At 35.0% G+C, this 14,337-nt stretch overlaps 1 protein-coding gene across 10 annotated transcripts in view; it reads left to right on the top strand.

Annotated features, from left to right (window-relative positions):
- The window catches only part of INPP4B (inositol polyphosphate-4-phosphatase type II B), a 557,518-nt gene that overhangs the window by 407,971 nt on the left and 135,210 nt on the right, over positions 1–14,337 (top strand). For all 10 annotated transcript variants that reach the window (XM_039875840.1, XM_039875842.1, XM_039875841.1 and 7 more), the window contains one exon: positions 1,935–2,082. In XM_039875840.1, the coding sequence (XP_039731774.1) occupies positions 1,935–2,082 (148 nt within the window). The remainder of the gene's footprint in view (positions 1–1,934; positions 2,083–14,337) is intronic.

Below are 14,337 nucleotides of genomic sequence, written 5' to 3'. Positions count from 1 at the left end.
GTGATCTCATATATGGAATCTAAACCAACAACAACAACAACAACAAAAACAGAAACAAAATAAACAAACAAAACCCCGAACTCACAAATACAGACAGCAGATTGGCGGGTGCCAGAGAGGCAGGGGAATAGAGGGGGCCAAAGTGGGTAAAGAGGGGTCAAAAAATACAAATATCCAATTATAAAATAAATAACTCATGGGGATATAATGTAAAGGATGATGACTGTAATTAATAATACTGTATTACATATTTGAAAGTTACTAAGAGAGTATATCTTAAAAGTTCTCATTGCAGGGGAAAAATGTGTAACTAAGTATGGTGGTGAATGTTAGCTAGATTTACTGTGGTAATCATTTTGCAATTTACACAAGTATTGTACTCCTGAAATTAATATGATGTTATATATCAATTATACATCGGTAGAAAAAAGAAACTAATGTTACATATGGATCTGTGATATAATCTAATTGATAAAACTTAAAGATCATAATTTATTAGAATCATATTCTAATATAATTTATTTAGATATACAACTCTAGATATTAAATATTGTCTCTTAATATACTGGAGATATTTTATTACTGTTTTCTGGCTTCTGTTAGTACTTTTGAAAAGGGCACACTCTGTCTAATTCTTAGTAGAGGGTAAGTAATTGTACTGGAAGCTTTAATATGGTTGAAGAATGGAATACTTGAAATCAAGATTTATGATATAGTATCAATTCTGATCATAATTTCCAAACTCTACCTTTGAGAATGAATGGTTGCAGACAAATAGGTCAATAGATCCACATTTTAATGTTCAGAAAGATATTATATGTTTACCCAAGTAGTGAATGAGATAGTGTCTTATAGAACCCCCAAATATTGAAAGACATTTTACTTATACATTGAGGGGACTTGGCCCACATACCATGCTCTGTATTATTTTAAGCCTTACATCCGCTTCAGTAGCAAATTCTGTTTTAATTCAGCTTTATTGGTAAAGTGGAGCCACATAATCTTGGATATTTGACTGGTGAGTGACCGGATATTTTATTGCCCATTACGCTTTGATGCATGAGTGTAACGAAGACATTCATTGTCCAATGGCAATGAAAATAAGATTCTGCTCTGGAACATATGCTTGCGAAGGTGATAGGAGTGTTGGCTTCGCACATACCCAAAAGTATCAAGTCTTATCTTAATATCTGGTCCTACACTTTTTCTTTAAATCTTTAAAGCCTTTTTTTGGCATGGCCTTATTACTTCTCCCCTAATCACTGCCCACCCACACTGAATGCACAGTTTGTTCATTATCTCCCTGTCTTGCTTCCAATAATATGCGTTTTCAAGAAGGTATGTTATTGAGTCACTGGCACTAAAGTATGTATGATCCTTGAATTATAATAGGTCATAAGCCAAGGAATAAACTTCTCTAACATTTAAGAAATAAATAATTTTCAGTACTAGGACCATTTAAAACCTCTGAAATAACATCGTTTGTCATCTACTATATAAGTGGATAAAGTTGACTAAGAGCGATCAGAAAAAATTCAGAAATATATTTTTTCAAAGTATGTATTATGTATAAATACATATATTTTCATCTATATTCTAAATATACATGCTGTAAGAAAATCTTTATAAGAGAAAGGAATTAATAGGTGGTAAATTAGAGAATCACAGTAGCCACATTTACGAATTAAAATTTGATGTGTTAATTTTTTAATTTAACATAAAGTGTATGTCCCGAAAGCTACTGAAAAAGTAAGATGTAAGAATCAAATTCTTAGAAATTCAAATACAATAACGGCTTATGATAAAAAACAAATTTTTGATTAAACATATAATTAGCATGGTACCCCAATGAATGATTTTGTTAACTGGTCTTCATCTAATGTGCATATCTTTGTAATTTAACCATTAAGCTTGTTTCTTTCCTTCCTCCTCAGTGTTAAAGAACCCAGTGTGTAAATTATATAGATTTCCCACATCTGACAACAAATGGATGCGAATCCGGGAGCAGATGTCAGAGAGCATACTTTCTTTTCATATTCCTAAGGAATTGATCTCTCTTCACATAAAAGAAGATTTGTGTAGGTAAGAGAAAATAATTTCTGATTGTTTCTCACATTACTTATTTTTTTCTATAAACCATTTTTTCTTAAAGAACAATGATAACATCAAATTCTGGACCCACACTGTCTGTATGGTGGCCATTAGCCCTGAGTGGCTGTTAATCACTTAAAATGTAATTAATCCAATTTGAGATGTTCTGTGAGTGTAAACTATACAGCAGAATCTGAATTCTTAGCACACAAACATAAAGACTGATTTCATAGTTGGTATTAAATTTTAAAATATTATTAATTTCACTTGCTTTTTTCTTTTTAAAAGATTACTAGAAAAAATGTAATTACATATGTGACTCCTCTTTGTGACTTGCATTGTATTTCTATTGAAAAGCTCTGTATTTAGCTGATAAGCTGAGATTTGATCTTGCTAACCATCCTTGTGTCTTTACCTCGTCTGTTTTTGGTTACTGTTTTTGGTTACTGTTTTTGTAAGAAACTCCTGCTTCACTCTTCCAATTACTCGTCTGAAAGAAAACTTTCAGGCGTTTCTTGGTCTAAAAACTCTGAAATGATCGATAAAGTATGCTATGTGAATGAACAGTATCGTCAGACAATAAAATTAAATCCAATGCTGTAATAACACAGAAGGACGTGAGAGCTGGTAGTGGATGAGAATTTCTTTGAGCCACGACTAATGAGATGATTTGTTTCTCTGCCTTATACACCTCCTTTAAAAATGTAACTTTTTACAGTAACTTTAAAAATGCTGAATACTACATTATACTAGACACTGTTAAGGCCCTAAGTCTCAGAAAATTAGCACCTCTTTTTAATAGTTAACATTTTGGAAGTGCTAAAGTATACAACAGAGTGAGAAATGTCCAAAGTTTGGATTTCTGCCGTGGGCTCACATTAGTACACCAAACTACTTAATATTATTGTCCTCCTTTAGTAAACTCTAATGCCTTAGGGATGTCATATTGACCTAAGCCAGTGAGCACACCATGGAGTGGGCAGGTCAAACCTGGCCATATTGACAACACAATCATAAGCTTCATAACAACGATATTTCAGTCAGTGATGGACCACATATATAACTGTGGTCCCATAAAGATATAATGGAGCTGAAAAATTCCTATCGCTCAGTGATGTCATAGCAGCCAGAACATCCTGGCAATACAAAGCATTACTCACAGGTTTGTGGAGAGGCCGATGTAAACAAACCTTCTGTGCTGTCAGTCGTATAAAAGCATAGCGCATACAATTCTGTACAGTCCATAGTACGTGGTAATGGTAATAAACAACTATGTTACTGGTTTATGTATTTACTATACTATACTTTTTGTTATTTTAGACTGCACTCTACTTAGAAAAAACATGTTTGCTGTAAAACGGGCGCCGTGTTATGCCAGCGGTAGCCTCATACCTCTCGTGTTTATTGCATCTGTTGATTGCATCATTTTCTCTAGTGCTTGATTTAATCTCATGTTGTTTCATACGTGCTGTGCAGGCTTGCAGCCTAGAGGCAATAGGGTAGACCATATAGCCTAGGTGTGTAGTAGGCTATACCATCTAGGTGTGTACTAGTGCCTCTCTGATGTTCACACAGTGACACATTGCTCAGGATGTATCCCCGTTGTTCAGAGGTGCCTGCCTGTATTTGTTAAGATAGGAACGGCTGCACAAATAGTATATACCCAAGTGAGGAGAAAAGAAAAAGAAAATAGAACTTGGATTTTAGGGAAAATCAGACAGGAAACTGGATTATAAGAAAACGACTTGCATCTAGGGAAATAAAGATTGAAAGAGGAACAAGAAGGTGGATATTTGAGAATAGCAGATGATGAGAATCAGGCCATAGAAATCAGACAACAGGTATTGACACTGCCCAAGAGAAGCCGTAAGATGTACAGAAACCTAAGCAGATTACTTGTAAGAGCCAGCTGCAAGAATGAATTAATGTAAGCACATTGTTCAATGCTGTCCCTACGTAGAGCCAGTACCAGGAGTAGCTGATGGGCAAAACAAATTCCCTGGAAGAATAAGCAAGCTTATGTGTTAGAGCAGAGGAGCATGGAGTTTGCATCTCCTAAGTCATAGAAGAATTATTATCCTCAACATGGTTGTATTCTAGACTGCTGGACACTAAGAACCATCCCTACTAGAGTCATATAAAGGTCAGGTTTCACACGGAAGAGTTGGAAAATATAATTGTTCTTCACAGCAGTTATAGAATAAGGAAGGACTCACAGTAAAGCACAAGTTGGAGGTGTCAGGTAGAACCTTGTGCCTTTATTCCAGCCGAGAATCTCAGAACGGGAGTTGCCAAATAAAGCAGATTTAAGAACTTCGGGCTAAGCCTTACCCTATAAAATGGCACCTGAAAGCTGCATCTAACTTAGACAGTCCTAAATTCCCCACTAAAATACCTACAAAGACACAGAAAATGGAAAATGATGACCTTTTAAAAAAACATTAGCTATTAACATAATGCTACATTATACTCTGTACTATATATAACCTAATGACTAATCATCAGACTCTTATTTTGGGATTGAAAATTTTAGTTGATGGACCGCTAATCTTATTTCATCTAAAAGTATAGCAAGCTAGTGAGAAAGAAAGTGAAGTGAAAGACCCCCACTGCCACCCCAGTCAGTCTTTTGTTATCGTTTAAAAGCCCCATAAAGGCTGAGCAGCTGACCTGCATGTCTGCTACCTTTGAGGGCTCCCTTGTGCTCTCTCCCACCCCTACCTCCACTCCCACTCCCGTTCATATCTCTCTGTCTATCCATTCACTGACAGACAGTAAATCCCAGGGGGGATAATCAGTAGGAAATAAGGAGAAAGCGGCCATTAAACCATTGAATTTTAATAGGCATCGCCTCTATGACTGTTTTATTATTTTTAATGCAAAAAAAAGTGTCATCTACCCATCCTGTTCTCTTGCCTGTCTCTGTATCTCTATGTTCATATGTGTTCGCAGCAAAATGGAAAAATGCAAACACATTGAAGGGGTGGTTTTGATGGAGACAAAGGAACAGTGCCTTCAAATATAAAGTTCCCTTGCAAGGAACCGAACTAGGAACTGTCATCATTATACACTTGGGAATGGTTCAGAGAAGAAAATCCCATTTCAGCCTTATAAAACTAATCTGTAAAAACCCGATAGATTCTGAACATGGGGCACTCTTCCAAATACCTTTGAGTTTCTCCAACTCCTTTTCTGTGTAAATCTTCCATCATTAAAATGTGTTTTAAAAAACTTAACAATAAATCTTTTAAAATTTTGTGAAGGAAAAGAGAAAAAAATCATACTGAAGACTTAAAAGGGAAATAGAAAAAAAAAACTGTAGGAACATCGACTCACCGTCTCACTAGAGTATAGGAGGGTGTGGTTGTTTTGAAACAGAATCAGAAAGCCAAGGACGGGACCTCAGCCTTTCTTTAGGGAAAATGCCAAGAAGAAAGGGAATAATGAAATGGTAAATAAGGACAGCCTAAGTAAATCCACAGAGCAAGCAGAAAAGGACAAATTTAACACTGAGAAATAATATTAGTGTGGAAAACAAACATGATTATCTTCTCAAATGCTGAACAAAGGTGAAAAAAAGTTTAAAATGGTGAGAAATAAGATGTTAGATGTGCAGAGCATGAAGCTGGAAACTACCCAATGATTTTGTGTTCTCGAGGAAGAGCAATTAGTGCCAAAGCTTGGGAAAAAGAAATAGTGAAAACTTATGCAGTTTTTTTTTTTCTTTTACATGTTAAAACCAAGCTAACCTTACACTTCCCTGCAAAAGCCTGTGGAAGAACATCTACTGATTTTTGAAAGGAAAAGGCTATGACCCCACTTTACAATATAGGATCAGGTTATGAATTTTTTAAGAATGAAGGCAATGAAAATGACATACTTAAATATGCAGGAGCTCAGAATATGTCACCTGCAAAACTTTCTTGAAAAATCTACTTAAAGATAGATGCCATTCAACTGAGAAAATAATTTAAAAATTGTATTTCTAATATAATATAAAAATAAATTATACTGTAATATAAAATTAGCATGATATGACATAATACATTAAAAATGTAAGAATAGGACATGTCCTGCAGAAGGACTCAAAGCATATTTCTTGGTTGGGCAGAATCTCCAGCCTGGACAGAGCTTTACTCTGAAGATCTTTTCTCGGCTTCTTTAAACTCTAGTCTTATTCAGATCCCAGAATGTATTTGACACCCCTCAACCTCCCTCCCGACTCCATACTTTCTCTCAAACTTATTTATGTTTCACGTTTTCATGTTTTCTTCTCTAATCCCAGCTGCCACGATCCCTGGGCCTATGATAGTGCAACAGCCTACTAATGACTTCCGCTATGGCCTCACTTGCTTAAAATCTATGGCTCTTGTTGCAGACGCAGAGGATCTGATTGAAAATGTAAAAAGGTAGATTTCCAGTAGAGCTTTCTGGAGACAGCCTTGATAGTTAACCACTTGAGAATTATACTAGAATTATGTATTGGGAAGGCAAGGGAAGATTCTCTTTTTAAAGTACTCAGTATAACACCTTGCTTTTGTAAAGTTTACTGAATTACTACACAGTCAAGATACATAGGAGATTTGGCATGGAAAGGCAGACCAATTCTTTGATCTAACATCTCAAAGGATGGGGACAGTGACAACTAGTATATAACATTATGGAGTTATTATAATGGTAGTAAAGGGAGAATAGCATGTTGAAAACAGCTCAGAAATCCTAAATTCATAGGGGCGCGCGCGTGTGTCTGTGTGTTTACCTGCATTGATAATGCTTCAAGTTTCACAGTCCTTCAACTTGGGTTGAGTGCAGACAAGTTATGTAGGTCGTGCCAAACTGCCACCTATAAAATTTTTATGGTTCATTTTAGTGTTGCCACATATCTTGTTGTTGAGTATTTTCTTCAGATTTTGTACTACTTCGAAGTTTTGCTGTGCTCGGTCTACACTGAAATATGTTAGAGTTGAAGCCCCATGACAACTACAAATATAATATTAAATCATGGTGCACACATGTATATGTCTGTCCAGATGGCAGGTTCTGGTGGCTGTATAGTGTTTAACTTTATTAAAAATGTATATATTTCTACACTATAAAACAATATTTGAAAACCTATAATGGCACAAAGAATTTTAAAGAAATGAACTGTTTCAAAGAAAATGAACCTCATGGTCCATAAAACTCCCCAGGAAAACATTAGTTTGATTTATATCATGTGTTTTTCTCTTATTTTTCCTTCTTCATTTCTTTCCTATACATATTTTTCTCCAATGATCCCAGATATGGGGAAAAGAGAAACTTTGTGGCATAGTGTTGGGAGATTAGAAGAAAGGATAAGAATATTTTCCGACAACTTGAAAACTTTCTTAGTTTTTATATAAAATATAAATATTTGTATGTATCATGCAGAGAAATAATCCTATAAATAAAATATTAAAAATCTGAACCAAAATACTTTAGTAGAGAAAATGTAGAGTTTGAGACATATAAACTTTAAATAAAAGTTTTATTACCACTTCTTTGAGAGAATATACATGCTTCATCTTAGATAATGGTGTTTGCGAATGTACAAAATTCGTGGTGATAAAATAAATTAATGAAGACAAACTTATTGTTGAACATTATGTATTTCAAATATTTTGTATTCTATATATTTAGAGCTATGTTATAGAACCATGATAAATGTGTCTATATGACTATATATCAATCTATTTCTTGAACAGTGTATTCTCATCTATGAAAATGACAGTAAGATATTTTAAAATCCCAGATTTAAAGCTTAGTTGCTGCCCAGGGATATATGTTTTTCCAAGATATGTTCTACATGTTTACTTAAATAGTATCATATACTGTTATCTTGGTTTTCTAATCACTATATCCAGTTTGAAATATTTAATTTTTGACCTTAAAGCATTTTGTGACTATCACTAAAAATTTGTTAATTTTATTTCAAACCGATAACACTAAGAGTACCTTTTTAAAAATGATAAAAGTATATGTTAAGAAGTATAAACTAGAAGTAGAATATAGTTAAGTAAATTCTATTTCCAAAACATCCTCACCAAACAAAAAAGAAATACAATAGGATTTTACAACGTAGTGACCCAGCCTATTCATTTAACAGGGTTTGATATTCTGAATTATAATTTATGGTTTTTTAACATTTATTTATCACCAGACAAGATTTTCCCTTTACATGAGCTGCAAGGCAAGCAGAATCTTGTGTCTATCTTCTTCTCCAGCCTCATTCTATGTCTTGTTTATTCTGGCATGGCTGAAACACATGCCTTTTGAGATATGTATCAGCATTGGATACTTGGATAAAATAAAGGCTCAATGAAAATCTTTACTGACCTTAAAGAAACATTGAATAGTGGGAAAAGTAATAGGAAATCATCTATTCTATTTAGATCTCCTGTATATCAAATAAAGCTCCAACTGATGAATCTCATAGATGTTTTAATAGTGTTGTGTTTCTTCTACTTTGTTTCTCCTTGTATTTTTCTCTTTGTCTCTCTTGCCTGCTCTCCCTGAGAAAAATTTTAAGTCTTATAGATCCAAAAAGAATGCATAAAAAATATCACATTGGGACTCCACTGTTGATTCACACCTGATTAGTGTTATTTCTTCTATTCATTTTTCTTCATGCAGTATTGGTGCACAGTTGGAATACTGTGTGGCATGTTATTTATCATGGAAAATGCATTTGCCCTACCAGCTCCTAGTACGGAGGGCAGATGCCATGTGCCATTAAGTTCATCATTATGGATTCTTGGTATCATTTAATGAGAGGTCCTGTAGAGTGCTTAGTATCACCAAGCTGGTGATAGAAATATGTGTTTGATTTGCTATTTGAGTATTATAATATCCCCACAGGAACAAATAAAGCAAAACTCATTCAGAAGCACATTTTTGTCTATTGTGCTGAGATTCTTTATTTAAAATGAATTGAGTAAGGGAGAATATGTTGTAATGATAAAAGCACAGGGTTGGAATTATAATTGAATTGTGTTTAGACCCTATATCCTCCATTTGATATATAGTGATAATTTTTTAAATTATATAATCTCATAATTTCCAGATTTTTTTTTTTTTTTACTTTTTAGTTAATAGCATTATCAATTGTCCTACAGGGCTACTGTAGTAATTAAATGAACAATCAGAAGACTCTGACAGGAGTATAGGGTTTTGTCTGTCTGTGTGTGTAAGTGTAGCTCTGGATTTGAAGCCTGACTCCCCCAACCCCACTTAATAGCTATGTGACACAACACAATTTACCTAACAATTTTAATCTTCAGTAAAGTAGGGATTAAAAACTAAACACACGTGGTTATTGTCAGCTACTGTTGCAAAACCCCTCGTGCATACATATACAGGCCTTTCCTAAGTGGAAATCGCTCTCACCATTTATGTAAAGAATCATGTGCATAGTAGACACTCAACATACCAAAACTGTTATTGTTCTTCATCTTAACTGAATGTTGATAGTGTTTCAGACAAAAAAAAAATGGTCTAAAAGTTATTTTAATCTGCATTTGCTTACTAACCAGCACCCTTCATTCGTATGATCACTGTACAGTCGCACAAATTCCCAGCAGGCAGACAGACAAGCAGACTGGGCCTGTCTTCTCCCACAAAGCTGGTATTTGGAGCTGGGATGGAGATTGGGGAATGATAGGCTTCAGATTAGTTAGGGCCTGTGGACCTCAGAAAAGGAGGAACCTGTCAAAAAATATTTTTTGTACTCTTCCTGGACTCTAGCATATTACCTGGCATATAATAAGCTCTCAGTAATATAATTTTTTCCATAAAAATAATTGGAATTGTGAGCAGAGAATGGCGTGGTTACATTTAGAAAAAGGGAGGCAAGTGTGGAGGGATAAAAGAATGTAGGAAACGCTATGGTTTCCTAGACAAATGACGACAGTGGCTTAGACCAGGGCGGTGGGAGGGGGCGGGGGGATGGATAAACGTACATGCGTTTGAGATTTTTTAAGGAGCTAAAATCAACAGGACTCGGAGGTAGATGACATCTGGAAGCAAGGTGTTCAGGATGACTCAAGCATTCTGACCTGCGTAACTGAGTGAGTGAGTATAATTCATTGATGTAGGAAATCGTGGGTGAGCACAAGGTTTAGAAGAAAAAAGGAATCCTCTTTGGCTCTTAGTGGAACCATCTAGGTCTGTGCTATCCAGTATGGTAGTTATGTGGCTATTTAGACTTGTTACAATTTGTTAAAATTAAGCGAAATTAAAAATTTAGTTCCTCATTCACCTTAGTCACATTTTAAGTGCTCGATAGCTACATACAGCTAGTAGCCCTTGTATTCAATAGCACAGCTATAGAACATTTCTGTCATCAAAGAGAGATCTGCTGGGCAGCACCGACCTAGGGTAACCAGCAGTGGCATCTATCATTTTAAAAAGGAGAGTTGTAGTAATGTACAAACGTTCTTCCTGCCCATTGAAATTTAATGTGGAGAAGGAGAAGGCTGACATCTACCTTCCTAGTTTACCCTAACAGGCAAAAGATATGTGTTTTGTTTTGTTTTTTTTCCTCTAAGTTGGTAGCATCAAGATATATATTCTGTGCTGTGATTTCTGGTGGGAGTAAAATGGTGTTACGTTTATAATGGAGGGTCTGCCTTGCATAGTAATTTAAAGCATGACACTGAAGACAAACTTCTTGAGCTTAATCCCAACTCCATTCCTTACTGTCTGGGTGAACGTGGGTAAATTACCTATCTTCTCTGAGTCTCATTTTCCTCATTTGTAAAATGAGGATGATAATAATAAATAGTACCTACTTCAATGGGTTGTTGTACATACTGAATGAGTGAATATTTGTAAAGATCCGACTATAGTGCCTGGCATAAATAAGGATAAGAAGCACTGCATAGATGTTTGTTAAATGAATAGAAAATAAATATGAATTTTGTTTCGTTATATGACATTCCAGCAAATATGACAGCCAAGGCCATCTGGTAAGTACACATTTGAGTCAAATATTTGAACCAGTTCTCTGTTGACCTGGGTGGAAGTTACATTCAGATGTGTCCCTCAGATGAGATTCCAGCCTTGTCCTCCTGTTCAGAGATACTATCATTGAAGAACTGTACTTGCCAGGAATTAAAACAAAAAAAGAGAACAAGATTTACAATCACAAGACCTGGTTATACATCTTGATTCTGCCACTTACTAGCAATGTAGCAATGAACAAGTCACTTTACTTTTCAGTTATATTATTCTTGTTTGTCCAGAACAATACTTGTTCAATAGAACTTTCTATGATGATGGAAATGTTCCAAATAGCACTGTCTAATATGATAGCTGTGGAGTGACTGAACACTTGAAATGTGCCTGGTACGAATGAATTTTCAATTTTGTTTAATTCAGCTCTGGAACAATTATCTCTGAGGATTGTTTTGAAAATCAAAAAAGAGATACATTTGACATGACAGTAACCTCCATTACCTGCGAAGTCTTATGGTATCCACCACAGAGCCTTACTGCCAAGCATTTTCTGTCGTTCCTGAATTCCATCCTCTTACGAAACTTAACCGGGTAACATCCTCACTTCAGATCCAGGGATGGGAATTAGAAAGGAAAATGCCCAGAAATGTTTGCAATTTCTAAAAACGTGGACAGGAATATTGAAATAGGAATGAGAATGCTAGCACACTTTCTTGCTTTACCAGCCTTTCAGGTGTGGCTAGTTCACCTTCATGGCTACCCAGAATGAAAGAAAGGGCATGTAATTAATCTATGCAGATTTCGGAGAAACTTCACATAATATGACACCATTTTAGTGGAACACTGAGCTTTACAATATTTTTTTTAAAAGTGTCATCCATGTTTGATAACCTAAAACAAACTTTAAAGGATAAATAAGACATTAGTTAGAAGTAAATAAACACCAAATTGCTTTTATCAAGAACAGCACATAGATTCTTAGAATAGAATAAGATCTGCTTATTACTCTTCATTGTTTTTTCTAATGTTTTACCTAAAATTAAACTATAGAATTTGGCTGTTTATCAGGTGAAGACAGATTCTGTGATTACAACTATATCCTGTAGTTACTGTGCTCCATTCTTAGTATTTGCATATAACTTGAAACCTTGAGTGTATTACAGTGCAACATCTACTTCTTTTAATGTCTATTAAAAATCAGAGCGAATGCCAACTCAGAATATCTAGTCATTTTTCAGTGAAAGAATGGCTCATGAATTGCAACATGAACCTGTTATTTACACTGTTATTTAAATTATATAGCTATTTTTATTCTATAAATTGGCATGTACAGCTTATTGGGAGGAAATATTTCTATTTACTTAGACAATAACAATTTTAAATAACATTTTCATGTCTTTCTTACTGGGTCATATCCTTTGGTATATAAATTTTTATCAGGCTATTTGGTTTTACAAACTTCTTATAAATGAATTAACTATAATTCTGAAGCATTCTTTATTACAATAATTGTCATAATTTCAAGAATTTTTGAATTTATATGCCAAGATTTTGAAAGTTTATTATTCTGGGCTCAGATTTTTAATAAAATAGGTGTTCACGTGTGGAGCTTTGACCTCAGAACTAGAGTGCTTTCTTGTGCATGTCCCTTAAACAAGGTAAGCATCTCGATAGTCATTTTTCTTTTGAAGTAGTCAACAGAGTATTTGAAAAATGTGGTGGGAAGGATAAAAGGCCATGAAAAACTATCTTCTAGATGTTTTTGTCTCAACATGCCTCCCAAGCTCTTTCGCACCAAGCAGAGAGAAATCTTTGTGGTGGAATCCCTGTATGTAGTTGGTATATTAGTCAGGGCTCTGGAATCCCTGTATATAGTTGGTATATTAGTCAGGGCTCTCTCTCTCTTTCTCTCCCTCTCTGTTATTTGAATGAGAGCCAGCCTTTTGTTCTCTTTAGGTTTTCAACTGATTGGGTGAGGCCCACACAAAGTACGAAAGAAAATCTTTACTCAGCCTACCGATTCAAATGTTAATCTCATCTAGAAGACTCTCATAAACACCTACAATAACAGTTGACAAATATCTACACACCTTGTAGTCCAGTCACGTTGACACGTAAAGTTAATCATCACAGTAAGAAATTCCATGTGAAGATATCGTTTCAAATCTTTCTCTATCCCTAACGACTTGCCTAATCCAAGATTACAGACTGAGATCATACAATGTTAGAGGACTCAACAATGGCTCATTCATCTATTGTATCTATTTTAACGAGAGCAGAGCTCAGCATTCTACTTCGAGATTAGTTTATTTTGACTTTATGTCAAATTTTAGGAAAGTCTAAGAATAATAATCTGCAAGCAAACCTTTCATTCATTCAGTCAACAGCCTATGTCGAACACTTCCCATGGTAGGATGAAAACATGAATAAGACAAGTCTCTGCCATTCACAGGCTCAGAGCAGATTTTTCCCATTTTGGAATTCCCTCTGACTATATCATCGGTAGACTTTAAAACTACGTTTTAAATAGAAGCTAAACTTTCTCTTCTTTTTATTATGTTCTATTTTAGTGGTCTTAAGCCTAGTTTTAGTTTTCAGCAGCAGAAACCATTATTTTCCAAACGGAACGTACACTAAATTTCAGTATTAATCAAAGAGATTCATTTGGAGCTGGTGGGTCTGTTGGGTGGCCGGAGTAAGGAAAAAGGCCTGATGCCTCTCCACTTACTTGGCTTCCCTTTCGTTTGACACCCTCCCTTGTCTCTATAGCCACGACATCTCCAGGAGTATAAGGAACAAAGTTTAAAACCACTTATCTGTTTACTATTCTTGCCAATGCTTTAAGCATTATATGTAAAAACTTTAAAGCAGTTTTGGCTATTTATTTTCCAGTTCCCTATGCTTCGTTTTGTGTTTAATTATTTTTCTGTATTCTTCATAGATTTGTTTGTTTTTCTAAATCTTGTTTTCTCTAAATTTTGTTTTCTCTTTATTCCATGGTCTGTTTTAAACATGTTATTTACTTAGTAGCATGTTTTGTATTGTGGAAAGTTCAGAGGATCTTAATGACCTCCAGTAACTTGCAGTTGTACTGAAGAGGAAAAGCATGTATTTGTGAAATATTTAACAAAATGAGACAAAACAAACCATATAAACAAAAATGCACCGCAAAGTTTTTTCATCAAGGGTTAAGAATGTCATACTTTACAGTGGGAATGCCAAGATCCATAAAACATTAGATATTTCTCAGGTGGGCCATAGCAATCATGTCTC

Source organism: Pteropus medius, unplaced genomic scaffold, assembly GCF_902729225.1.
Source record: "Pteropus medius unplaced genomic scaffold, Ma_sr-lr_union100, whole genome shotgun sequence".
Classification (NCBI taxonomy): Eukaryota; Metazoa; Chordata; class Mammalia; order Chiroptera; family Pteropodidae; genus Pteropus; species Pteropus medius.
The sequence above is the reverse complement of the archived record's forward strand: the minus strand, read 5'-3'. Positions and strand labels throughout refer to the sequence as shown.